The sequence below is a fragment of the Neodiprion lecontei genome, chromosome 1 (genome assembly GCF_021901455.1).
Source record: "Neodiprion lecontei isolate iyNeoLeco1 chromosome 1, iyNeoLeco1.1, whole genome shotgun sequence".
Classification (NCBI taxonomy): domain Eukaryota; kingdom Metazoa; phylum Arthropoda; class Insecta; order Hymenoptera; family Diprionidae; genus Neodiprion; species Neodiprion lecontei.
The window spans coordinates 34,049,082-34,076,375 of record NC_060260.1 but is presented as its reverse complement, the minus strand read 5'-3'; the positions used below and the strand labels follow the sequence as shown (position 1 = coordinate 34,076,375).

The 27,294-nt window shown below is 37.3% G+C and overlaps 2 protein-coding genes and 2 long non-coding RNA genes across 10 annotated transcripts in view; 3 read left to right on the top strand and 1 right to left on the bottom strand.

Annotated features, from left to right (window-relative positions):
* LOC107224138 (protein split ends) overlaps positions 1 to 16,030 on the top strand; it is a 110,670-nt gene extending 94,640 nt beyond the window's left edge. For all 4 annotated transcript variants that reach the window (XM_046743553.1, XM_046743555.1, XM_046743565.1 and 1 more), the window contains 9 exons: positions 483 to 488; positions 5,290 to 5,449; positions 5,634 to 7,518; positions 7,634 to 8,609; positions 8,698 to 8,939; positions 9,114 to 9,343; positions 9,499 to 9,718; positions 9,822 to 9,998; positions 11,222 to 16,030. In XM_046743553.1, coding sequence (XP_046599509.1) covers positions 483 to 488; positions 5,290 to 5,449; positions 5,634 to 7,518; positions 7,634 to 8,609; positions 8,698 to 8,939; positions 9,114 to 9,343; positions 9,499 to 9,718; positions 9,822 to 9,928 — 3,826 coding nt within the window. In that variant the 3' untranslated portion in view covers positions 9,929 to 9,998; positions 11,222 to 16,030. The remainder of the gene's footprint in view (positions 1 to 482; positions 489 to 5,289; positions 5,450 to 5,633; positions 7,519 to 7,633; positions 8,610 to 8,697; positions 8,940 to 9,113; positions 9,344 to 9,498; positions 9,719 to 9,821; positions 9,999 to 11,221) is intronic.
* On the top strand, positions 496 to 3,046 carry LOC124295101. Its single transcript, XR_006905003.1, has 4 exons — positions 496 to 692; positions 1,137 to 1,245; positions 2,038 to 2,055; positions 2,916 to 3,046. It is a non-coding gene; the product is annotated as an uncharacterized LOC124295101 (long non-coding RNA).
* On the bottom strand, positions 15,687 to 22,691 carry LOC107224140 (protein spaetzle 4). 2 transcript variants are annotated; one of them, XM_015664084.2, is made up of 6 exons: positions 22,287 to 22,691; positions 18,832 to 19,016; positions 18,564 to 18,722; positions 17,721 to 18,446; positions 17,504 to 17,626; positions 15,687 to 17,425 (listed from the first exon to the last, which is right to left on the bottom strand). In XM_015664084.2, exons 1-6 carry the CDS (start codon positions 22,314 to 22,316, stop codon positions 17,170 to 17,172), a joined length of 1,479 nt encoding a protein of 492 aa, XP_015519570.2. In that variant the 5' UTR covers positions 22,317 to 22,691; the 3' UTR covers positions 15,687 to 17,169. The 2 variants fall into 2 exon arrangements, with proteins under 2 accessions (XP_015519570.2, XP_046599529.1); XM_046743573.1 differs by lacking the exon at positions 22,287 to 22,691 and having other exon boundaries at positions 18,832 to 19,087.
* LOC124295098 lies at positions 17,829 to 26,168 on the top strand. 3 transcript variants are annotated; one of them, XR_006905002.1, is made up of 5 exons: positions 17,829 to 17,964; positions 18,851 to 19,053; positions 23,952 to 24,270; positions 24,811 to 24,935; positions 25,819 to 26,168. It is a non-coding gene; the product is annotated as an uncharacterized LOC124295098 (long non-coding RNA). The 3 variants fall into 3 exon arrangements; XR_006905001.1 differs by having other exon boundaries at positions 24,630 to 24,935; XR_006904998.1 differs by having other exon boundaries at positions 23,952 to 24,935.
* Positions 26,169 to 27,294: the final 1,126 nt, after the last annotated feature.

Sequence of the window (27,294 nt, the reverse complement as noted above, 5' to 3'; positions counted from 1 at the left end):
AAAGCAATTTAAAAAATGACTAAAGTTTGAAAATTGCCCACGCTCTTACAGCGTATTTTGAATCACGCAACGTCTACAGAATGCAGCGCCTCAGCCATAGACTATTCGAGAGATGAGGGAGAGTCACGGGTTGAGTACATATTCAGCCCACGAATCGGCGAGTAGCGCTAGTGTTACGCTTACGTCATCGCTCAGATTCTTGGATGTCGCCATTGATATAGTTAGACAACGATGTCACGGAATAAACATTCATAAGCATATTTATCAATGCTCGATGCTGTCTCGGGTTGATAAGTCGACAGTGAATGAAAATGGCTAATTGTCAGATTTGTTGGTGTAACAGGTGAGGTGCTAATTGTAGTTATAAGCGATACTAGGCTCAGCTATATAATTTCTGAGAAACTTGACTGTCGAAGTTACAGTCGTGGTGGTAAAATAAGAGTGTGTGATGTTAGTTAACGTGTAATAGAACTGTCTCACAGGGAAGAGTGCGATAAGTGGAACAACATCAATGGATAATTCAGTTTTTCCTCATCAGACATAACGATTAAACAGGCGCCGTGTGATCGCGACGTCTCAACCAGGATCTAGTAAATCCGATGTGTATTTTTTTACTGAGTATCAGAAAGATGTTATCGCTGAATATTACCGTGAAATGACACAAAGTGTTGGCTTGAACACATCATCAAAATGTAGACTAGCCCGCCTTATGACCATTCAAAAAACATACGGTTTTCCTTTCATTCTTAAAATTAAATCTCCTTTCATTAATACATTCATACATATAATATTATTATTTCCAATACTTATTTTTAAAGTTGTTCGTTCCTTGGCTGATGAATACTTTAATATCTGTAATGCTCACCTTGCCTTTCGACACAATAAAACTTCACACTAGTACAAATATGCGGTTTGTAAATGATTTTTGTAGTTAAAAGCAGCCGTTACATCTGTCAAAGTTGTTACATGAAGCATGTGACTGTATTTATAAAATGATTTATATACATGTGTATATGTATACAGTATATACAAATACATGCATATATCAATTATTTAACAAACCTTCACCACTGCGTAATAAATCCCTTTGTTTCTTTATCGCTTGGTAAAAATCTAACCGTGTCCTTGATTTTCAGGCTGATTCCAGTACGCTTAGCTGCGGCAATATACACATGCTAGGATTTCACGAGTGATTGAGCAATATGGCTTCTGGTACATCTTCCCTGGACAGCGCTGGGAGTAGCGGTCAGTTTTTCAATTTTCTTCTATAAATTACAATTGTTCCTATCAGCATACTGATTTGTTGATCTGATGTCCATATCATACATCCCTGAAAAAATTGAAGCTAAAGATCAGAACCTTGTTTGACTATACACAGCACATTATGATTATCACTAAAAGTTCGATTATAATTCGTGGTTCTTGACAAAAATTTGATCTAACCCAAACTTATAGCAATAATGTATGATTAATTTTTTTATTGAGATGAGTTCAAATGTATCATTTTATTTCTTTTAAATTCTGTGAAATCCTTCTTTGAAAATTAAAATTACTTAGAATTCGAGTGTGTGTTCAATGAAACATAAACCCATTCCTTATAATTAATGAAATTTCAAGTTAAAATTATGTGCTGGTTAAGAAAGCATGAATAGCAGAATCCCGAAGCGTAACATACCGACTCATCATTGGTGAAAGCGATGAAAAACTAAATACCTTGCGACTGCTACCATAGCGACTAGCTCATTACTTGAGCCCTGCTCCATTTTAGAAATGTAGTTGATTTAACTTTTTATTTTATGATGAACAAATTGCAATCCGTGTGTTTTCGAATTTGTTTGAAGTAACATTGAATTAGTATTATCAAAAGGAAAAAAGATTTGCCGTTTGTGTAGTTAATAACTCAGATGTGTTTTACACCTTTACCTTCAGTCGAGAATAGAGGCATAATTAATGAGAGTGTACGCACATATATCCAGTATAGTCGTTCAGTGTGTTGTGCTATAGAAAAATAAATCACTTGTTTCTTTTGTTCCATAGATGGCGCACTTAACATAGGTAAGCAATATCATTATTAGAAATTTGTTGATACTTGTAAATACAATTTCTCTCATTTCTTAACTATCCATTCGTTCAATGTATCGATAATTGTATATTCCAGGTAAATTGAAAGTGAACGAAACTGACTTGCTTATTATCCAGTTTATCAAAGATTAAATCAATTCGGGAATATCAATGTGTTTCTTAATTTTTTTAAAAAGCATGTCACAGAGTTTGTTTTTTTCCTGGTATGTACATGACTAGTATTTTACGTTTTGTTGTATTGTTTTTGCTGTACTGCTATGTGTGCTGTTGAATTTGCATTATGTACATGGGTTCAGAGAGGGATAGCGGAGGCTATGGCAGTGTTGGGAGTCCTGTAGGGGGACCCGAGTGTCATAGCGACTACGATGGCTTGCAGGCTCAATGTGATCCAACTATGCACCAACTTCAGCTGCTTAGGCATAAGCACTCCGACACTATTCGACGGTTTGTTTTGTTTGCCTATTCATTTTTATTATTTCCATTGCTAGTATTGTAATTCATTAGAATTACATTGCATTGTTTCTCCTGTATTTTAAAACATTTTGTTTTCATCGATTTTTTGTAATGGATTTCATTGATAAGATAAACGATTATGTGTGGTCTGAAGCATCTGAAAACGCATGGCCTTGATAGCTTTCTTGTTGAGTGCATTGGAAAATGTGCCTTCTCGGTCGAGTCTTTAATTCTTTGATAACTTTTACAAATCACACAATTTGCCATCTGTCATGTCTAGAAATATTTCTGGAATAGATTTATCAGCTTGTCACCATTAACTTGTTATACTGATATTTTACATTATTGCATCAGTCGAGTGATAAATCATTTATTCACAGCTGTGAGCATACTATGAAAGAGTTGGAATATTATCGGGGGCAACATAGGGCAGCTATGAATCAATTGGAAGCAACGGCTCAAGAAAGCTCCACCCTGAGGGGAAAATATAGCGACATGGTAAATGACAAGCAACGTCTCGATCGAGAAGTCCAAGCTTTGCAGAAGGAGGTATCGGAGTTGCGATGCCAAAATCAGGAGGTCTTAGTCACAGATGCGAATAATACTGATGCTATGAATCAACACTACTTATCAGCCCTTAGAAAGTACGAGGCTATCAAAGATGAATATGATTCTCTTAGGAAGAGGTACGATGATCTCATATCGTCACATTCATCTGCCGTTAATAAGGTAAGCTTGTGTATGTTGAATTATGGTAACACTGTTTTCTAATCACTTACAAAGGTATCTAATCGTCCTGTAAGTCTGCAAGTTCCTGACACATTGTGGAAATCGTGATTCTTTGATGATTCTGGACAAATGGATCTTTCAGCTTGAATATCTATATATACCTGTGGAAAATTCTACAGGCTAACGCAGAATATTATAATAAAGATTAGAGGATTTTGATTGAACCCTTAGAAATTTGAATACAGTAAATCGTCTCTTATCTGAACAGCTAGTTAACTAACCACAAACACAACATGTATCAACAAAAGACATTGCCATTACTTAGTTCGTGTATTGTACATGATATGCTAGACATCAGGTAAGCTAAAGTTGCTTGATATTTTTTTTTCATCTAGCTGGAATTGGCACAAGAAGGTGCTGCCAGGTTAAAGAAACAATGTGAAGAAATAGCACAGGAGCGGATCAGTGCAGTGAGAGAGCGTAACGGGTTAAAACAGCAGTGTACGGCTGCCATTCGGCAATGGGATATTGCATTGCGAGAACGAAATGAATACAGAGAAGCTTTAGCCAAGATTCAGCAGCAACATGAAGAAGCAGTTAAAGAGATTAACCAGGCTATGGTTGTACGTATGAAGGCTAGCAAGGATATGAAGCGATTAACAGAAGAGAGAAACGCTGCTTTGCAGGAGTACAGTTTAATCATGGGTGAGCGCGATACAGTTCATAAAGAAATGGAGAAACTCGGTGATGATCTTACTCAAGCCTACAACAAAATTACACATTTGGAAAACCAGAATAAGCAGTTTGTTGAAGAAGTAAGTTTGCATTTTTATTCGTTTATAAATTGTTAAGGTATTTGGCACCCATCCGAGTCTTCATGAGGCATTCATGGAATGTAAGACATTAAACTGTGACGTTTGTCTGGCTGAGATCCAATCTGCAAATATTTTTAGTATTTCATTCACGTCAGGATTCGATTTCAGAGATTATTGATAATGATTGATAAAATTCATTCGTTAATCACCAATAAACATTTATTTCTCTGTTAAGTTTTTACAATTCACTAATAGTCCTTTGTAATTCACATTATTTTTAGAAAAAGACACTTTCTTACCAAATCGAAACTCTAAGGAGAGAAATATCATCTGCCTTGCATGATCGTGACGAAGCACTTAAAGAGTGTAATGATCTTCGTCAGAAATTCGGCGATTATTCAGAAGGCTCCAGCAGGGATTATAAACATCGCCTGGAGTCACATTCGTATAACTGTGAGAGAGATAATGCTAACAAAGAAGCAGAGCGCGAAACAAGTACACGTGATTATGCGAAAAGAGAAAAGGAACGAATGGATAATTTGGATCAAGCGAATCTTGAGCTTGACAAGTTACGAAAATCCGTTGATACTTTGCAAGCAGAACTTGAAGAGGCTATTCAAGAAGCTGAGGTTTCTAAACGTAGAAGAGACTGGGCTTTTAGTGAAAGAGATAAAATTGTATTAGAAAGAGAAAGTATTAGAACTTTGTGTGACAGGCTTAGAAAAGAGAGAGATCGTGCTGTTTCTGAACTTGCCAGCGCTCTGCGAGACTCAGACGACATAAAGAAACAACGAAATGAGGCTTCGAAAGAGTTGAAAGATTTGAAAGTGAAAATTGAATCAGGAGATCACGCGTTGCGGTCGACTCAATTTGGTCAGAGTCATGGACATAGTCACGATTCCGCTATTGATGCTGATCTTACTGAATGGGAAACGCTGACAGTTCACCTGGACTTGACAAGGTTGTGTCTCGAGTCAGATCGGGAGCTGGGGTTCTTATTAGTTGGAGGCAGAGATGATCCTCAATATCCAAATGATGGAGGAATTTACGTTGCCCAAGTCACGCAAGGAAGTGTTGCTGATGGTAAACTCAGAGTTAATGATTGTATAATCAGAGTTAACAATGTGGATTGCACGTCAGTTTCAACTAGAATGGTGCTTGAGACACTAAGAACAAGTAGCGTCAGTCCAGCTATATTGACCATTAGGAGGCGTCGTTTAGGAAGGCGTTCACTGCGGACTACTCAGCTTCCTGTGGGATCAGTTCCTCACGGAATAGCACTTGAACTTGGCGTTTATATATCGAAGATCTCTCCTGGTAGTCTGGCTGCTAAGGAAGGAAACCTGGCCGTTGGTGATCGTGTGCTGAATGTAAGAATTTTTAAACTTGGTAATCCTGATTGAGGCTTTGATTTAATTCTATTGAAAACCATCTAAATCGACCCTAAATAGTTTTTTATGGCACTTTCTGTCGGTGACGTCAATGAAAAACATGATGCATAAGAAATAAATCTTGGAAATATACAATCATTTCAATGCATGTAAATTTTTTCAGATCAATAGTAAGCCAATGGACAGATTAAATTCAGCGCATGAAGCAATGGCAATTTTAAATGACAATTCTACAGACGTGCTGACAATTACGACACTAAAAGGAATACCTTTACCTCCGAGTAACAGTAAATCTATTTCCTCTGACAGTAATTTTAGTCCAGAGAAGCATAAAATGGTAAATAGCTTTTCGCAAACTGAACAGGAGAGGTTAATGTTAAAAACGACTCCTGAAGATTATGATAGACGCTACGTAACATCAAATTTCGGTAGTGTGTATAAAGTGTCAAAATCAACGAATGGAGATAAATCAAGCGGTATTAGCAATGCTTGGGATAATATCAGGGAAAAAATCGATATCGTCAGAGGTCGTAGGCATAGCAAAGATAGGGAAGAAAAAAAGAAGAGACATCGCAATTCTAGTCCAAATACTTTTGAACAGGAACAAGATGCTATAGCAGAGCTTGATTCTGTGATAGAGAGCTATCATAAAAAAGCTAATAATGGTGTTTTAAAACGAAGTAAACGAAGAGGAGAAAAATTAGAAAAAAATGGTGGTACTTGGCCAAAGGCTAGAGGCGGTCCTCAAATACAGAATGGGACAGGTACTATACTCCATCCACGGAAAACCAAAGAAAGGCTTCCATTGAGCGTACTTTTAAATCATCCTCCGAAATATGAGAGCTACAATTATAATCGCAACTCTAATCCCATCCCTGCAGCAACATTTTCAAACGTTAGCAACAGGCATACCGTCTACAAAGCAGTTGAAAGTCCATTACCTAATTTCAGTAAATCTGGTAAGCTTTTCAGTCAGAAATCGTTTTCACCTGCTGTACAGTTCAAGGATATAGATAAGAAGTCTGTAAACGAATTTGAGATGAATGAAAATCGTTTAAGTGCTGCTCTTGCTCCGTCTGAAACGAGCATCGATTTTTCCGTAAAATCATGCAATATTGGAAAAGAACTGGATTACTATACCAAGAAAAAAGCCCAGAAATATCTAAGCAACGACAATCAGATGGATGCTATGCAACACAATAGAGTACACTCGCAACTTTACAGTCTAGGCTCGGCTTCGTCTGGGCCACGACAGCTAGCGGCTAATTTCTCGTTCCCCCCCTACACTCATTCCCATCCCCATCCTCATCAGCAAAATTCCTTACCTTCCAGGTACCCTTCACCCCCATCTTTACCATCTGCACAGTCCGGAGAGTCTATAGGTCTCCCTGATCCGAGATCGTATTGTTTCGAGCCTCCTTATAGCCCATCAACACAACCGGGGTTTGGGCATTTGCACACCCCATCCATGGATCTGCACTATCACAAGCCTCGTCCTCATCCTATAACCACTGCTTACGACGTACCGGCGTATACTCATGGGTACGAAGGAGGAACCTTTCCTCGGAAGAAAGAGAATCAAAGATTTCGCATTCCGTCCAATCCCAGCGTGACATCAAAGAGTAGCGTTGGCAAACTATCTACTGGAAGCATAGAACGAACCTCTGACAGAGGCAGTCCAATGCCTACGTTTCACGTCGAAGTTCTAAGCCCTGGGACAGGAACTACCAGAGGGGATAACAAGCGTGCCAGTATGCCAGAATATTGTTATGCACAACCCAGACCAGCACCAGGAGAATTACGACGTGTTCACATTGATAAATCTGTCGAGCCATTGGGTATTCAAATATCCTGTTTAGAGAGCGGTGGTGTATTTGTGTCAACAGTAAGCGAGCACAGTTTAGCTTCACAAGTTGGACTGCAAATTGGAGACCAGCTGCTGGAGGTCTGTGGCATTAACATGAGGAGCGCTACTTACCAGCTTGCAGCAAATGTATTACGACAGTGTGGTAATTCTATTACTATGCTGGTACAATACAGTCCAGATAGTAAGTATTGCTAAGAAATTGTAGTTGATACACTGAAATTCCACCGTTTTTTCGATTGGGAGATAACCGACTATAGTGGTTGTTTAATTTTGAATCGTTTTTCCGATTGTTTTAGAATACAACGAATTGGAAGGCTCGGCATCTTCTAGTTCTTCGGAAGCTGGTGGAGAAGAAGAAGCGAGTAGAAGTGGTTCACCAACACCTTGTAACAGTCCTGAAGCTTCACGTAAGGTAGCTCAAAGCTTGGATTCATCTGAACCTGAGCGAGATGCTTCATCTTTGAGCGTAATGAGAGGAGACAGAGAAGCTAGAAATTCGGCATCCCTAGATATCAGGAGTACTCAAGACAGAGAACGAGATATCAGAAATTCAGCATCACTTGATATCAATGTGCGGAATCCAGAACTTCGAAATTCTACTGCGCTAGATCTCAGAAATAGTACAGCATTAGATAGCATTAGAAATTCTGCAACAATGGAGACCTTGAGAAGTGGTAACAACACTTTGACTCGCGCGCAAATAAATCAAGCAGTTACGACGTTGCAGCGTCAAAATGCTACTGTCCGAAGTCCGACACAAGATGAGCAAAGTAGACAGAGTCCACCGCCTGGGGAGCCTAGGTATCTCTTCATAGAAACTCGAAAATGTTCTAATCTCGGCATTTCCCTTGTTGGAGGTAACAGCGTTGGTATTTTTGTAAATTCTGTGCAACCTGGGTGTCTGGCGGAAGGTGCTGGGTTGCGAACCGGTGATCGTATTCTTGAATATAATGGAGCTGACCTGCGACAAGCTACTGCCGAACAGGCTGCTTTAGAGCTTGCAAGGCCAGCAGACAAAGTCACGTTAATAGCACAACACTTACCTGATCATTACAAAGAAGTTAAGGACAAGCCAGGTGATAGTTTCTATATACGAGCAATGTTTGACAGAGTGGGAGAGCTCGGTAATAACTTGCAACTGCGATTCAACAAAGATGATGTTCTATATGTCGATAATACGATGTTTAACGGTACACCAGGATATTGGAGAGCTTGGCTAGTAGATCAAGCAGGACGACGCCAACAATGTGGTATTATTCCCAGTAGGTTCAAGTAAGTATAAGACAAATATGTCTTCTAAATTTACAGTAAAACCGTACAATTAACTTTGTCTTCAATATTTACCATATTTCTTTGATAGAGTTGAAGAAGAATTATTGTTACGACGATCCTTGGGTGATTTGGAGACAGATGCTGGCAGGCGAGGTACAACTAGTGCTAGACGTAGTTTTTTCCGTCGTAAAAAGCATCAGCGATCGTCTAGCAGAGACAGCAAAGAACTTTCCCAACTTACTGGAGTGAACCTCGGGTGGTATAGCGATAGTGGTACTCTTAACGAAGAAAACATACCAGCCACCTACCAGCGTGTGGAACGACTCGATTGTACGTAGATAGAAATTAATATGTTTAGCTGAAGATTAGACGTTTTAATACTAGGGCTTCACCAAGAATTTTTAAGTGGTAGATAGTTTAACTTATTACTGACTACTTATTGTAATGTTCTGAGGAAAAATCATAATACCAATCAAAAATATTTTTTTATTTATTTATAAATAGATCCTACTTTGAGACCGGTGTTAATAATCGGCCCATTGAGCGAGTGTGTAGCAACAAAACTCCTGCAAGAGTTTCCTCGAGAGTTTATCAGATGTTTGCCAGAAGCTATGCACTGCTCACAGGTTACATTAGAGCAGCACTTGCGTGATTCACTATACGTTGACTACAGAAAGAAAGGCAGCTATTTTGAGTGCACCACTGTCCAGGCAGTTAAGGAAATTTGTGAAAAGGTAGAACTAAATTTAATTTTATGTGTGGGAAAATTTATTTACGGATGCCATCGAAACCTCTTACGTTAGGAGGTGTTTCACATGCTCAAGTTGTAAATTTTTAACAACAGTTTTAAATTATTAATAATGGTCAATGCTTACGTTACTTTTTACAGAATTCACACTGCATCTTAGATATATCTATTGCTTCTATTGAACGATTACATAGACACCAGATATATCCGATAGTTTTGCTAATCAAGTTTAAGAGCACAAAACAAATAAAGGAAGTTAAGGATTCCAGGTATCCAAGTGATAAAGTTAGTGCAAAGGCGGCTAAAGAGATGTATGAAAATGCTCTCAAACTGGAGGCGGAATATAAACACTATATCTCCGGTGAGTCACCATTCATGTATAGTTAACTAATTCTCATCTGATTTCTATAATTGAGAAATGTATATAATTTATATCAAACATTAATGAGCTGTACGAATCTTAGCTGTGATACCAGCTGGCGTAAATGTGGCATACATATGCACGCAAGTGAAGGCAGCAGTGGATGATGAGCAAAGCAAAGCGTTGTGGGTCGCCCGTGGACCACCTTGACAGCAGCGAGGGGGGTCCCATAAGCCACAATGGAAATCGATCTAACTGCTTGACAGGGCTCTCATAAAAAGTATGCAATTACTCTTTTTATTGGCAAATTATTATACATTTTTATTTTTATTAGACTGATTGAAAACAATCGACATATCTACATTATATATATATATATATATATTGTATATATATATATACACGTATATATGTGTATATAAACATATATATATATCATATATATACATATAGGTATATGTATGTATAACGGGTGACTAATTATTTGAGCCAGAAATTCTATGATTGAGTTTGTAAAGTGTTGATGTTACCTTTATTCTTACTTTACTTATATTTTACTCTCAAAACTGAACTCGTGACAAATATCCAATATACTTTTGTATGTCATCTGGAACCCTTCTATGGAAATAACCATAAACATTTTGTTATTCTTTATCGTGTTGTTAGTCGAAGCTATAATGCTCCGTTGGGTTAACAAACTCTATAACATGAAGTAAATTTTTAGCTCCGGTTTTTTACCTCCCATTGTTTTTTATTTACGTCATAAATATCTTGACAAATACGATGATTATTAGTTTAGAAATTTAACAATAAAGTAAATTTTAATAAGTGAATAAATATTGGCTTTGAATGAGAAGAAGTAGATATTTGCAAAGCGATTTCCACATTTGAGTCTTATAATGAACTATCCAATGTATGACAGAAACAAAAATCTATGCAGTAAATGTGCCGTATATAATAATAACAACAACAACAATAACAACAACAACAACAACAACAACAACAACAACAACAACAACAACAACAACAACAACAACAACAACAACAACAACAACAACCACGACGACGACGACGACGACGACGACGACGACGACAACAACAACAACAACAACAACAACAACAACAACAACAACAACAACAACAACAACAACAACAACAATAATAATAACAACAACATCAATGATAATGATAATATCAATAATAGTAGCTGCAATAATACCAATACGATAATAATAATTCTACATTCTGAATTGGAGATACAATTGTAATAGACATGCGCTCGATTGCCCATGCAATCCGTATGATTCTAATTAAATCTAACGGTTGAGCAGAATTTTATGTTTGAATGAGAATTGAGCATCGAATGGGAGACGTGTAATCATTGATAGCATCATTTTCTATTTGAAGTATTAATAACGTTAGATGCTAAAAATACCAGAATAATCCCATCATTTGCTTCATTCTTAAATAAATTGTGATATCAAGTTGTTTTTTGTTATTTAGATATAGGTATGGAAGAGTGTCACGAAACATGGTTCATCATGCTTTAATAAATCGACCACAAAAAGAGGGTAGAAGTAAAAAAATTCGATGTCAACTGTTTGGGTCCATGCATCGAGTAAGATCAAGTTCTGCATTTTGGTTTCGGCTGCTATATGCTAAGCATAATTTTTAAATGAGACACGGTGTTGCCTTGATGTACTGATGTGGAGGTAGGATTAATGCCACCTTGAAGCTCTGGTTGTGACTAGCTATAGGCATTAAATAATTACACGTTCTTATTTTAAAACCTTGGTAGTACCCGGGTAAGTTATTTTCAAACAATAGCTAATCACTTTCTTGGTAATTGACATCTTTGGAATATTTTAAGCTGGCATATGATAATCTTCGATCCACAGTGCATGTAATATCATGTTATAATATGTATAGTACTTGAGGTTATAATATATAATGTAAAAATTAAATCGGCCAAGTATTCGAAAATATACAATAGGTATATACAGAAAGAAATTGAACAATTCATAATTGTTGCTAGATTACATGAACTTAAATTGGAACAGATTATTAATAGCAAATAAAACCAAATGTCTGGTCGTATAGTGTCAATTAAAAAAATTAGAAATTTCTAAGCGCTTAAGTCACAATACACAATGGAATTGGTAGAGAAGGAAATACACAAACAGGAATTAATCTTTATACAGCAGTTCCTGATTCTAATTTGTAAATATAATATGGGAAAATAAGTATTTCTACAAACAAAAAGCAACACAATTAACTTTTAATAATAATTTATAGCAATTACGGTGAGGTGTCGTATTATTTTGTAAGTTGCATAATTCGATCAATTAAATGTTTGGCATAAGGTAGATTTTCCAATTGCTGAAACTTATTTCTCTAAGTTACTCTTTCAATCATTCAAGATAAAATTTGAAATTCAACAATTTCTTCCTGTATAGGCTTTCAACTATTACTTGTCTAATTGAAAATTTCATAGTTTTTATTTATAACTGGTAACCTTGAAAAATGAAAGGCTCAGTAATTGGAAAAGCTACCTTACGTGGCAAATGTGGTATTGAATTGTATAGAAACAGACGATTTTGTAATTATTTAGAAATCACAACGAGATGATTTTCAATGGATTTCATCACTTCTTTTTTTTGGAGTTGAGCTAGTTGTACTGGAAATATTGTCATAAGTTGCTTCATGTTTCAAGTGCAACTAAATATTTTCAAAATTGTATTATTTATTGTACTGAGAACGATATCGAGCTTATTGTACTAACCACATGAAGATCTAAGTGGCACGATCTAGCTTTAACCAATTATTAATTTTTTTTTTATGCCATCTTATGTTCTTGAGCCCGTTAATTATTATTATTAGCTGTGGACTTCTCAAATCGTATGAGTTGAGAATAAGATTTATTCGGTCTCTATTGGTTTTTCGTGATCGTTTTTTTGCTTTTTTGCTTTTACGTTTTCTTGTAAAATTAAGTTTTCTAATCGGACAATATTTAGGCATAAGTTTACGCAGACCAAAAATTACAAGAATATAATAATTAATAAGGGTACGATTAATCTTGTTTCCATTGGCAGTTGGCAATGATTTATAAAGTGATATTTAGTGGAGCCACAATACTACTTTAACGTAGCCAAAATGATCTTAAATAGTGACATTAGGAACAAAGAACAAATTACTGGCATATGTTTTAAATATTATATTTGCTATGTGATTTTACAAAGGCTTGCTTGAATATTTGTCTGTGTTTGAACGAATTTCTGTAATTTTACTACTGGAAAACTGAAGATGATGCAACCAGGTCATTTATTGAATACTGGTCACTACTGGTCATTACTGGCTACTACCGGCCTCAGGTAAAATCGACTGCGTCTGTCGCACTCGTATGTATGAATGATATTTTACCATTTCAGTTTTCAGAGAAATTTCTTCTTAACATTGGTTCGTATGATATTGAGGGTCACTGGAAATTCTACAGTATTTAGTAGTTAGTTCTAATACGTCACATTTCAAGCAAGTCCGATACTAAATATAAAAATAAGCAATCGTAAAGTTTAGAAACTTGACAGCTCAATAATAGTGATTGTAATGATACAATCACAGTTTTGCAGATACTGCGTTAACAACATATCATTGTAACAATGTTCACTTATACATATGACACGAATGTTTTAGACAATCTGTATCCAATCATACATTTAGACGTACATACATAAACTACAGTAGACAAAGACATATACATTGAAATAGCGTTAATAGTAATATACCTAATAAAATAATATTACATTCACATAGGTAGTTGCACTTTGCACTCACAATAAGATGACTAGAATTCATTGAAGCATTGCTGGTGATATATTGTAGCTAAAGGGGCTGATGGCATTGACTTTGTCGTAGAAATCTCAAATAGTTCATCAGACTGTCTTTGAATTTCTGTCACTCAAGTCATGCCTGGTCTTGAGTAGTATTCTATTTTTACGAATTTAACATCTCTGTGTTACTTGACTAATACGCAGATACTTTTCTTCTTCCGATAATATTGTCTATGATAATTTCTCTTGTCATCTTTGATTGTTGTAATTATTTCTTGTCCGTTTAATCTTAGATTGCAACTTTTAATACTTTAAACATCGATGCCTAAAGGCAATTAGAATATCGAGATCAATTATTACAAATTAATCACGGGCTAGTAAAAGTTTTATTTTCTATTGTTGGCACATCAATTTTCTCAATGAGGGGGAAGCAAAAATATCAAAATTTATTAAACAAATTGTATACCGTTGTAAAATTTTTCATATGTTATTTACTTACGTAACTATTCACAATAACGAGAAAATAATTCAACGAATATTATTTAAAGGTGGTATGTACCGAGTTTTAATTTGGATATCACATTTTTAACCAAGAAATTAGTATTAAATTATGGAATATGCGAAATGGCCGAAAAAAAATGTCCACTTATCACTTACAAAGTCCTCCCATACTTGAATTATAGAAAGGCACGCATGATTTATTAATTTCACATCGAATGTTGATCGGCATGTGGTTTGTGATGTGTCCTTTTTTTTCATTCATAACTTCATTTAAAAAAACTCTTTGATTAAAAGATAAGTCCATACGATTTTTATGTGTTCTACTTGGTGCTTTTGAAATGTTCGTCACCGATTACAATATTCATTATTGTGCCTTGGTACTGATAGTGATGTATAAATCGCCAATCGAATGTATTATAAATAATATATTTTAACTTTTGGTGCCCTGTGATTAATGATATATTGTAGCATTCTGTAATATTTGCAATGGTGAAGTTTTTTTAGCTTAAAAAGTTTACAGCAATCTGATTCAATTTCAAAATGCAGAAACTATCAACTCCTGAATATTGAAATGAGCTTCAATCTGATTATTCAGTTTATACCATAAAATTGGCTACATAGCTACTCCACTCAGTGCATTGTACAATTGAATATACTTGTGATAACTAGACAACTTCACTAACATTTTTTGCTAGTTATTTCATCGTGCAATTGATTAGAATGAAGTGTCATTTCATAGCAATAACAGTAGGTTTTACCCGTAAGATTGAGAAGATCAATGAATTAAAGAATGGTATTCTACTGAAAGTGATGGTATTGTTGAATTTGCCAAACGTATGATTCATTCGCAAAGCGTTTCAAAGAAAAAAGAACTGGCTGCTCAAGTATAGCACTGTCTAGAGTAGTATATATACGATCTTCTTACTCAAAAAGTGAGCCAATGTTGTTCAGCAGTCACTAATATTGTTGTGTTCCTATAATGTGCTCTTCTTGTAATTTGTATACATAATACACATAATATTCAATTAGGCTGTCTCAGTGCATTCATAATAATATATTATATTATCCGAACATGGGTGATATGTTTGTGGAGCAATTATATGATATAGATTAGAGCAGTCCACTTTTCACTGCAATGCGATTCAATGTGAATTAATTAAATCTTACTATATTATATACCACACTATATGCTAAGAGACTATGAGAGAATTTGAGATGAATTTTTCGACATTTTTTCCTGCAATGGTTTTGATACCAAATGTTTTAGCACGTATTTATAAATATTTATATTTATACACAGCTTCTTTACATAATATATATTTGACATTGATTCTTATACAGTAGTTGTAGGTAATGTTGTTGAATATGGAGGTTGTTTTTGAGCAATTTCTGCTCTAACTGGATGCCCAATAAAAATACTAACGTTTAACGTTTATCATTGTTTAATTTGTTTTTTTTTTACAATGCAGCATTTATAACTCGTCTAATGAAATTAAATACAATGAAAATTACAAATAAATCATTATGTAACAAATGGCGGATACTCGCTGGCCAATGTTCAAACATATAGAATATTAATATCAGGTAAAATCTGCATTTTTATTTTTCATTGATAAAGCGACGACTATGAGCCGTTTGTATTTCGGTACCTTATAACATACGGAATTTGAATCTATGGTGATTTTTTTTTTTTGTAAAAAATTCAAATATTTGAAAATTTATGGAATACTGTTATGACAATAGGCAGCTTTAGTTCGTAATATTATTGTTATTATATATTATCCATTAAGTTAAGGAATATGGTGTATATATATTCATAATTTAAACAATAAAATCAAAGTAATGAATTAACAAGAAATGGATTAACGATTACAATCATGAGCATTTTCAAATACGCACATAGTTTCCGATTTGCCAATTGGTGTTGTAATCGCATGTCTAATGGTATAAGGTTTTGAGCGCTATCACACGCTGTTCATGGGAATGGTGGAAAAAAAAACATACGAATTTTTGCTACTGAAATCGCATTATTAGTGCTTACGGTCTTTTGTCGTTAGACATGCGATGTCAAATCAAATTCGAACATCTCTTTTCTTATCCATTTCATTTCTATCGTGATAGTAAACTATTACTTTACTTTGTTCGTCGCACACATTGGATAAAATGCATGAATTCCCATATTATGTATTAAGTTTTATACAGGTTAAGTTCGTTCTTTTACGAAAAACCAAACTTCTTTTCTCCCTTCTACTTTTTGGACGGTTATGCTTTTGTCAGTTTTTACTGAAATTACGTCAGTTTTATGACAGATCGATGAAGAATATAAAAATCATTTCACTCGCACAAAGTGACCTGAGTACTTTTCAACCAGTTACAATGTAGTACTGTATATAATTGTAAGTTATAATAACATACGTATGTCAACGTATCTTAAATAAAATGTATCTTGATAATAGGCAAGCAAGATAAATCGTACAATATAAAAATGAAAGCTTTATAATAAGTTATAATTATGAGTAGGTGTAGTCACGGGCAGTAGTGAGTAGACAACCTGAGTTTGGTCGATTCTTGCTGAATTCAGGTATGTGTGTAGTGATTGTCAAGTAACACTGTGTCCACTACTCATGATTACACATATTCAACAAAAACGTACACATAGTAAAGAATCTTAAGAATGTGTTTCACTTTTTTTATTAATTGTTTCAATAACCTGTCGTAAGTATATTATTCACATTCAATCGTCAGTATAGTATGAAAAATATAAGTATCGTGCTACGATTTTAAGAATTACCATAAAATGAAAATTTGTGTGTTTACAAGTGACATATTATTCCGTTCTTCATTTGAACAGTGATAAACTGATGTTGGGCTTCGATCACAACTCTCAATCGCTCATTTGGAATTCAGCACTCCGAAAACTGAACATAAATCCAAACTTAATCACAGTGACAGACACTCAGCGTGTTGCTAAATTCAACGTAATATCTACGTATAATAAATACTCTAGATAATTTGACCTCGACATCAGACAATTAATACTATATATTTAAAAACTTTGTGGTGTATTCCGAATAATTCTCCAACCGGTGTTCCGTAGGCTGTATTTTGACCACCGATCTGTCCTCAGTGCGTGTACCATTGGGACGGCATTTGATTTTTGGATTTACGTCGAGGTTTTTGCGCCCTTGGCGAACGAGACGTGACTCGAAATTCAACCGGTAAATCATAACATCGACAGACGCAACAACTTGGAAACTTGAACCAGTCGCTGAAGATGCCTCGGCACTCATTATTCGGATCATAGGCCAGCAGTCTGTGAAGTCTGAACTGCTGTTCACATCTACACCCATCCCGGCAGTGCATCTGCTTGTTCTCGTTCCTAATCAATGGATTTTACTCGATATCAACACTAATATATTGCGATTATAACATAATGGTGACGGAAAATTTTACTCACGTGCATTTCTCCCAATGTACGTACTGCTCGAACGGATAAAGGTTCAGCAGGGCGAGTACCTCGCCACGAGTGTTATTCGCCCAGAAAGGTGCGACGACTTCTTCTTTTACCGGACACGCGTTTCTGAAGAAAAATGATATTGAGGAAAATTAAAACTGAGACAAAATCATACAATTTATCAAGTATTCCATCCCGTACAACGTGAAAGAGCCCTTACACTCCTCTTGGCCTCAGGATCGGCGGAGCTTGATCTTTCGCAGCGACGTCCTGGAACAGTTGTCCTCCCGCATTTGGCGAAGCAGTTCCCGGCCTCACTTCCGGTGGTCTGTACTCTGGCCTCGGTCTAAAGTGCTGCTCTGTGGCAGCAAATAGCTGCTCGATACCTGGACCTTTGTTTGGATTGTTTCTGGCCGGTTCGTCACCGAGTTCGACGTCTAGGGGGTCCACCATTACAGTTGTTGGTAAGTCCGTAGTTACTTCCATTTCAGAAGTCATACGTTCCGTCGTCGTTTTGACAGTTTCGGGCAGATCTGTGAGATTTTCCGATTTTACGTCCAGATTGTCCGGCTGTTTGTCCGGAATTTCATTGATGCTCAGATTTTGCACGTTAGCAATCTGAGCCAAAGTTACTACCGGTGTTGTAGTTTTTTCTACGATCGTCGCATTCTGTTGATCTGTAGAATTGTTGATAGTTTCTTCTTCGGTTTTAGTAACCGGTGTCTTTGTTGTTGAGTCGCTCGTCGTTAACTTTGCTGTCGTCCTGGTACTGGTAGGCCGGAATTGAGGTCGTGAATAATCTCCCAATTTTGGGAACTTGCTGAATCTTCTTCTACCACTAGAGTCGTCAAAAGCTCTGCTTGTAAAGCTTCTATCTTCAAACTCCGCGGCGCTCTCTTGATCCTCATCTTCAAACTCTTCATAGTCGTCTTCGTCCTCAAAGTATCTGCAGCGTTACGAGAAAAAGATATAAAAATTTGTTTTCAACTTCAGCCGATACTTCTGTAGATCAAATTAAAAACCTGAACTCAGTTGTACTTATAAATGACTCCAAAAATCTTACGTGGAATCATCGACTGGCTGAAAAAATTCGTCGTCGATATCAGCCTCGGTGACATCGTTATTATCTATCTCTGCTCTTAGGACGCTGATGTGTCGCTCATCTCCGTACATGCGTCGCATCAGTCCTTGATTTTCTTGCACGAAACGACGCACCGCGTGCCTAAATCCCGTATAATTAATATTCAGTGTGAAAATCAGGGTAAAGATGGACTTTGAAAAAAATTGGACAAAAATTGGCAAATTTCATTTTACAATTCAACTGAACTAACCATGGATATGCACTGCCAGGAACGGTGCACCAGTTCTGGTGTCTGAAGTCACAGGGAAGATTCTCAAATCGTGCTCTTGCCGATCTTGAGTAGGGTCTACTACAGGCTGAGGAAGCATCATATCCAAAGTTTCCCGAACTGCCACCTCTGAAGCTTTGACATCTACTCAACTGCAATTTAAGAACCTGAAAAGCCAAGACCCTAGAGATATACACAGTACAGGTACAGCACGTCATTCCGACAACTTACTCCATTACAGCAAGTAAAAATTATAATTTATTGTATTATTACTATTCATTATATTACACGGATACAAGGTATTGAATAACTGGAGTTTCAATCCCATTGGTACCTATTTCGAGTCTATTCGAGTACTGCAATATTGGAGTTTTGAACGTAGATATGTAGTTCTTAGTATCGGAGGTCAGTACAATTGTGAAGCCTGCGGTAGGAAACGTTAATACTTGATTTGTGGATGATAATATTCTGTACCAATACTCCACCAGTAATTCATACTACCGATGCGTGGTAGCGATGAGATTTGAAGGGTTTATTTCCGTATAATGTTCCGTGGTCTTTTAGTTGACTTTGAACCACCAGGGTATAACGGATACGACCGCCAATGAGATATAAGCACGCAAGCAGGAGTACTCCATATTCTTACGATTAGAATACAGTTACATTCTTCAGCAGCCGAATAATAAAGATGTGAAAGTTCGCGACGGACGATCGGATGCGTTTGCTTCGACGTATTGTTGTTCCTAGCATATCGAAGACTTCAGTGAAAGTACCTTCATAATCGGTAACTCGTATGGTTCATGTTTCGCGACAGCTTTCAAATTTGCACAAACATACATAAAACCGGATGACCTACTTTTTGCAGACAGGTAATCGCTTCACCATCCGTGTTTACGACTCTTCGCACAAGTTCAAGGTGATTTAGGTATATACACCCGTATTTCCAGATATATAAATACACATATGTATACGCATGTACGCACGTCTACACACACACACACACAGAGTCATATATATATATATATGACTGTGTGTGTGTATATTTGCAATCACTGATTGGTGATCAGCTAAGTTGGCTCTGCGGAGAAATCGTACCGCTTGCTGGATGCCCCGTTATGCTTTTAATTTGATAGATTAACCGTTAACAATTGGACCAATCGGTTTACATGCTTGGGTTGCCGCAAGCAAATATTGAAATCAGGCAGCCCTTCATTATTTGACGATGTCTAGAAAAGTTTTCGATAATATTCCAAGTACGAATAGTTATACACAGTGGTTGGTGATGTTACTGCCTTTTACGTCGTCTTGCGTGTGTGCGATACATGTATGGTTGTCGTTATAGTGCAGTGGGTCGTTGAGCACAGAGGCCAGATATATAATATCTGTACCAATTTCAATTTCGCGGGCAATTGGATAAAGGTGGGCAAGCGACTATTATTGGAACCTTAATTTGTCAGGTGTGTCCTACTCGAGGCGTGATTGAACTTGGAAAAAACTTTCAATGTCAATATAGCGCATAGAATAGGAGGAAGCTAGGTATCTTTGTTGTGGATTCTCCGGACAGTCTTACGTACAATTCTAGCGTTGATATCAAAATAACTAGATATAGTAACATGGAAATAGACTCGACTTAACCGTGTCAGCGTAACTTGTCTTTGGAAATATGTTACTACATTACTAATTCGAATTTAAGATTGATTGAATAAATGTAACACTTTCTATCCAATTTATGAATGGTTGAAAAGTTTAATTGATGTAATATGTTTGTTGTTTACTGAAAAGTTGACAGTGACACGAGAATTATAGTTGTGACAATTGGATTGTTCAGAAAATGATAATTCATCTTATACGTAACAATTACTAAACGTAACTATGCGTACAGCACTGAATACTGTGCAATTAATCGCCGTGCATCGTCAGATTTTTTTTTCTCTTACAAATTAATTGGAATCCATCTAAAGTCGGTGCGTGATACCAGCGGCTCTCCAGTTTTGCATACAATGATCAGTGGCATGATTTAAAATCTTTCACGTGTACGTACGCATGCAAGCGCGCACACCAGGTCGATGACCGGTAGGCGGGACCTTTCACATGCACCATAGGTGTACTCTTTCATCACTGCTTCAATTGTTATGGAACAGTAATGAATGACCTGACCTTTCGCAAACTGCTCTTGACGAGTAGTCCTTAACCTTGTTCGAGATTCTCGATAATAATGACGATTGCGCCATCGTACAGTAAATCTTATATTTTTCTTGCGACAACCAAAATTCCGGACAACATGAAAGGACGCGTGAATATTATTAGTGCAGATTTTATGGACGTGTACAATTGTCATCATGGATGATTCAGGGTGGACAGGATGCGCAACCCACAAGGTGCGTTCCATCGAAATCATTTGGTAATCTCTGAAATTACGCTGAAATTGGTAGTATGAAAATAAAATTCTGCATTAGTAATCATCAAGGTAATCACTGCTAGTCACGAGAAATCACTTAGGATTACAGGAATCTCTTTGTAATCTGAAGAAATTACGTGAAATCTTGACAATCATGAGAAATCACGTCATTATGGTAAAATTTATTTCTGAAGTAAAGTGAAGTTTATATCTCTCGTAATCACTCTATAAAATGTAAGTAATCACGAAATACGTAAAAACGGTCTCAATTTTTTCTCCGGTGAAACATCCCTTGGCAGCCCGCGTAAAAAAATACCTCGTTTCAAACAATTGAAATCAAACGCGGATGTTTCCGATGATCTTCGTCCTGACCGTCCAGGACCCGGAGACCAATTACGGTGTTATTTCATTCCCAGCAGATTACGCTTGTTACTGAATGTTATTTGACGATTCTTACGAGGCCCTAAGTGGTTGGACAAGGATCTCGTGGATTTATATTGCGCCCTTCACGTTCAGTAAAATATAGACTCTATAGGGGTATGGAACAATAGCGGATATCAGGGATGTGGCTGTGATTTTTAGATTTCGCTCAGTTACCCGTAAGAGAAATAGCTCTAACCGATTTCCGTGAGGATTTTAACAGCCGTAGTGTATATATATATATATATATGTATGTATATATGTACATCTATCGTCAGACCTTATACTATGGTTGCATTAGTAAGGATTTTTGCTGTGCGATACGGACGTGAGTTACACTGTATTTGAATATGTGAGTAATACATGTGGATTCGAAGCTACATCTCTTTACAATAAATCTGTAAACTTCAAAAATGAAACTTAAATAGCGTCACACCGTTTATCAGAATGCCTGTAGAGATTTTTATTCGGTCCCCGTTTATAATTACTGATAACTTTACGGTTTTGGTGGAATCTGTGATTACGAATTAGGTCAAAGTAATTAAACTAGAAATCCGATTTAGAGACACACTCCGTAGACGGATGGCGCAGAAATTCGTTAAACGTCGTGTGAACTCACCGAAAATACAAGCAAAATGAAAATCCTCATAGTTTCAGCGGTCCGGTACAGACAAGGCGTGTAAATCCGAAAATCAGTGTCACTGGTTCACTCTAGTCACCGCAATAGTAAATGGAACACTAGAGGCACCTGTCTAGCCTCGCTTGATCCAGCACCACTCTATCACCCACTGTAAAAGTACACCACATTAGCCACAATCGGTTTGCCTCCGTGGGGTTGGTGCTGTACTGTCGTTGCCCTGCACGACGGACGGCTACATGTCAGGCATGCCGGACTGGACGGGTAGCTCTTCTGCAGTCAAGGGGGCTCTGATTACTGGCTGTCATCGGTACCGGGGTACCCATCGAAGTTCGAAGGAAAAAGTGTGTACTCCGATCCTCGGAGTGAAACAGCAAATACGGCTGGTCGGTCGGCCAGGGAGAGAGGTGCGACGACGGCCTTAAGAGTAGGTCAGCCTGGTGATACCGTTAGTGCGCTGCCACTGATGTGTGTCACGGTGTCCCTACCGAGAGTTCGAGTACGACGCGCTTACAAAAAACTGGCTTCCGACGCCCAAACGGTCGTAACTGGTTGAATTAAATCGTAACTGTGACACTCGGATTTCCCTGTTACCATAAATATACCTCGAAAGCTCGCGTGCGTCGGAAGGTACGATTAAGGATCCTTTGTTGAACAAATTCGCGAAGCAGGACGTGGTTCGTCACAGCGAGGTAGATGTTGAACTCTTTAGCGCACTGTCTGCTCTTCGTACTAAAAAATACCCATTGCAGGTGGATTCGTGATAGGAGGAGTTTCACCTTGCGTAACGAAGCCATGACCGTGACCAGAGGAAATGTCCTTGTAATCTGTGACATGTGAATCACTTGATAATTGTGTTTACGATTATACATATACTTTCAAACTTTCAACTTATTGCAAGTGCGATGTTACGCTTGTTGCTATTTTGCAGTATACCGTTCGAAGTAAAATTTTCGGACTTCGGTATTGGCCATGAAATTCGCTGAAGATAGAACTTGTGTAGATATTGCATTTACCGTTATAGAAGTTACATTACACGGCTAACTATAAATACAATCGGGCACGGGCTGCAAATCCCGCCCACACTTTATGCGAGACTATTAAGCGCCGTAGGCATTTAAGATCCCATCAATGTTCATTCTCAAGTCTTCGTTAATCTGATTTATTTCAAGCAATTTCTCTCAGACCACGTGCAGATGCAAGTATACACATTTACCGTTTCTAGATGCATTACCTACAGCGAATACGTTTAAATATGTTTTTACGAACAGGAATCATTTTTCAATCATGAATTGCAGTAGGAGGTGAAACATGTTGCTTTATCTGTAGGATGATTTTTTTTTCGCTAGTTCAATACTCCAATACACTGACGATCTGCTGATATATGCCGAAGACGGCTTACGTGCTGTGAAATACTAAACAGGTTTTTGGCCCCAGCTTCACTACAGATCTCTTGAGCGAAGTATCTGTACGGAATCATGTGAATCACAAGTCAAAATTCTTGTTGCAGATGGTTGTACATGCAATATAATAACATCATGTATGTGAGATATGTGATTGCGTACGATCTGCAATATCGTGTATGTTTTAGTATATAAGGCGGTTTTACGATCTTTCAGCTGGATAATATCTCTTCTCGTATTGCAGGCTTAGCAACAGAACCAGCTGCATCCGTGTAGGGTATGACTTTTTAATGGGAAGCCGGTGGCTCGGTAACTACGGGGATGCACGTTCAATCAGGCCCACAACTGCAGGCGTACTAACACGTTTTCATGAGTACCTAACTTGAATAGGTGTTCTTTGAAGCGGAAGTCAAGCAACACTTTCACCTCGAAGGTGGTCAGGCAGAAGGCTGTCTGATTAGGGATTAGGAGCAATGTACCCAAGAAAAACACGTTGGTCACAGTGACGTCAAACCAACGTCTACTCGATGGTTCAAAACGAACAGCGAAATCACATACTAAACGTATATGAATTTGAAATGTATTTTTGCTCATATGATTCCGTTTTAGCATTACCATGCAGCTGATCTTTCAGAATTGAATAAATTTACCTTAAATGTAATTTTGGGAAACTACGTATGATCAGGGGATTGATTTCGTATTTTCAGCGTGGCTTATTCTCAGAATTTGACTATTGTTTGAAAAATCAGCATGTAGTTTCGCTCTAAATTTTTGTTTGCAGAAAAAAAAGTACGAAAACTAGAAGATACCTTTGATAAACCCTACAAAACTTGCATGGCTGCACGTGACATATTTTATGGAAATTCGTAGCCATAATATTCAAACATGTAACGCCATTTTGATTTCGGTACCGTTGACGTAGAATTAATGCCAATTTAACCAGTATGGAAAAAACACGTAAGGCGCCAATGTGCTCATATGAGAAGAAAGCGAGTTCGAGGAACGCTGCGGCGAGGACGAACTTGAAAGATGTTGACGTTTTTAAGGAGATACGTTCCGGCGGTGATCTCCCGTGCTTATAATACTTTCTTATACGTCTCCAGAGATTTACAGCAGCCACTCACTAGCAGCGGATCTGATAGGTTCGTGACCCACCAGCCCACTTATTGAGCCTGGAAAAAGTCTAAAGCCTGGAACTTGAAAGAAGTAATAAAAATCTAAACTACAGGTAAATTATAGTTCCACCCAGGCCTAGGGTCTGACCTCTTTTCGCCATTTCCAATTATTACATGCTATGAGTGTATCAAAATAGCAAATATCATTTTTGTAGTATATTTCTTCCAGCTTCCAGAATGAATAATTTTTGAATATGTTCTGTCACCGGCAGGAAAGAAAATCTGCAGAAATCTAACCTGTTCGAAAAATCAAGTAGTAATTAATTAATAATATTCTTCACTGTGATCGAATTCAATTGGAAAACAGCGTCCGTCGCTTTTATTTAAAATTATTGTACTTCATTCATCTGAGGAGTAATCGAAGTTTAATATATCGATATTAATAGATGACTGCCGAAGTAACATTTCAAGCAGATACGATAGGTGGATTTTTTTTAGAACAAACGTTGTGTGTATTTGTCGGTTAATATAAAAGAGTTTATCGTTTACCAAATCGATGAAGATTGGTGAATTTTCTGTGAGAAGTGCGTGAATTCAAGACGATCGTGGATAATATGTCCAGTAATCATGAAATGATAGATTGTACTTGTGGCGTCGACTGCAAAGGGATCAACGCATACATAAAAATCTATTACGGTCCTTACGTTTCTTGGGGAATTCTTCGGCATCGAACCCACCGCCTGAAGCATCTCGTGGGTAGTAATCAAACCCGCGATACATGAAATTTCAATTACATACTTAAAAATTTATTTATTATTGATTTGAAAACTTAGTCTGCTCATTTGCTGCGGAGCTAATACGAGTTACATAATGCTTAAAGACCATTTGCTACAAGCTTAACCAAAAATATAAACGAATGTGAAGCAAATTGACGATAAATAGTTGTGTATATGGAAATATTTATTTGTAAAGTTGAAATTCGGTAATTATTTTCAGACATCTTGCAGAAAATGGGTCACACCGTTGAACTAATACCAACAAAACTATGGGATCGCGTAGAAATCAACATTTGCGGAAGGATAATACATCGAATGAAATTAACGGACTTGAAAATAAACCCGAGAAGTATAGAAGATGATACGTTTGGTCATCACGCAATTAACGCTGTCGTGCAGGCTCTGACGAGAATAACAAATGCACAACTTCGAAAGGATCTGACTTATGAGAGGATATTATGAAGTGAAATAAAACAATAATTTTTCTTAAGGTTTGACTGATTTCTACCCGTTATGTAACTCTCACATGCTAAGATAGTCTATATTGTGTTAGTGAAAAGTCGGGCTGTCACGTTTTTCAGTCGGTAGACCACATTTTTCAGAATGAGAAAAACATCTTATTGCCTCAGAATAAATTTTCAAGAATCATTTGTCCACCAATTGGGCCTCATGGAATTGGAAACAGTCATCTAGTGCATAATAGGACCATCAGTTGTGAAACTACGAAGAAAATGCAACTGAATCTTATCTTTTTCGGCTGTAACATTGGACCCATTGCTCTTAGCTAGTTCTAATTGACCGTGAGCGTAATCAGATTCTCCAGTCGTAATTGACGAAATCACACCGGGGTGGGGCATCAGAGAATTGATTCCAATATTATTCGGAATCGTCAAAATTTTCAGAGAAATCCGAAGGCCAGCCTTCATTCGGAATGCGCGCATTCGACCCTCTCGTAAAATTACGTCGATATAGTGCGCCAAAGAATTGATTCCAGCACTTTTGAAAATCGCGAAAATTTTCGCCAAAAATACAAAGGGGTTAGCCTTACTTTTTTGTTGGGCACAAAACTTTTGGTCTCAGATTCGATTTGAATGACCCTTATCTGACCAATTGGACCCTCAGGAACTCAGAAATCGCAGCGAAAACAGCGTAGGACCAACAGGAGAGAAACGGCGAGCGAAAAAGCACCTGCTGAAAAATGTCGAAAACCCAGGTTTTCGTTTTTTGGCTGTAACTTTTGATGCGTTGATCGCAGCGTATTGAAATTGCGCCCAATCGATTTCTCTCGCAAAATTACGTCGATATAGTGCGCCAAAGAATTGATTCCAGCACTTTTGAAAATCGCGAAAATTTTCGCTAAAAATACAAAGGGGTTAGCCTTACTTTTTTTTTGGGCAAAAAACTTTTGGTCTCAGATTCGATTTAAATGACCCTTATCTGACCAATTGGACCCTCAGGAACTCAGAAATCGCAGCGAAAACAGCGTAGGACCAACAGGAGAGAAACGGCGAGCGAAAAAGCACCTGCTGAAAAATGTCGAAAACCCAGGTTTTCGTTTTTTGGCTGTAACTTTTGATGCGTTGATCGCAGCGTATTGAAATTGCGCCCAATCGATTTCTCTCGCAAAATTACGTCGATATAGTGCGCCAAAGAATTGATTCCAGCACTTTTGAAAATCGCGAAAATTTTCGCCAAA

Excerpts from the sequence above, each read along its gene's own strand:
- LOC107224140 (XM_046743573.1), bottom strand. The coding sequence starts at position 19,067 with ATGACGTGCTGTACCTGTACTGTGTATATCTCTAGGGTCTTGGCTTTT. Across the intron at positions 18,723-18,831 it reads CCTGGCAGTGCATATCCATG|GCACGCGGTGCGTCGTTTCG; the intron begins GTTAGTTCAGTT and ends TACGGGATTTAG. Across the intron at positions 17,627-17,720 it reads ATCCTGAGGCCAAGAGGAGT|AAACGCGTGTCCGGTAAAAG; the intron begins GTAAGGGCTCTT and ends ATTTTTCTTCAG.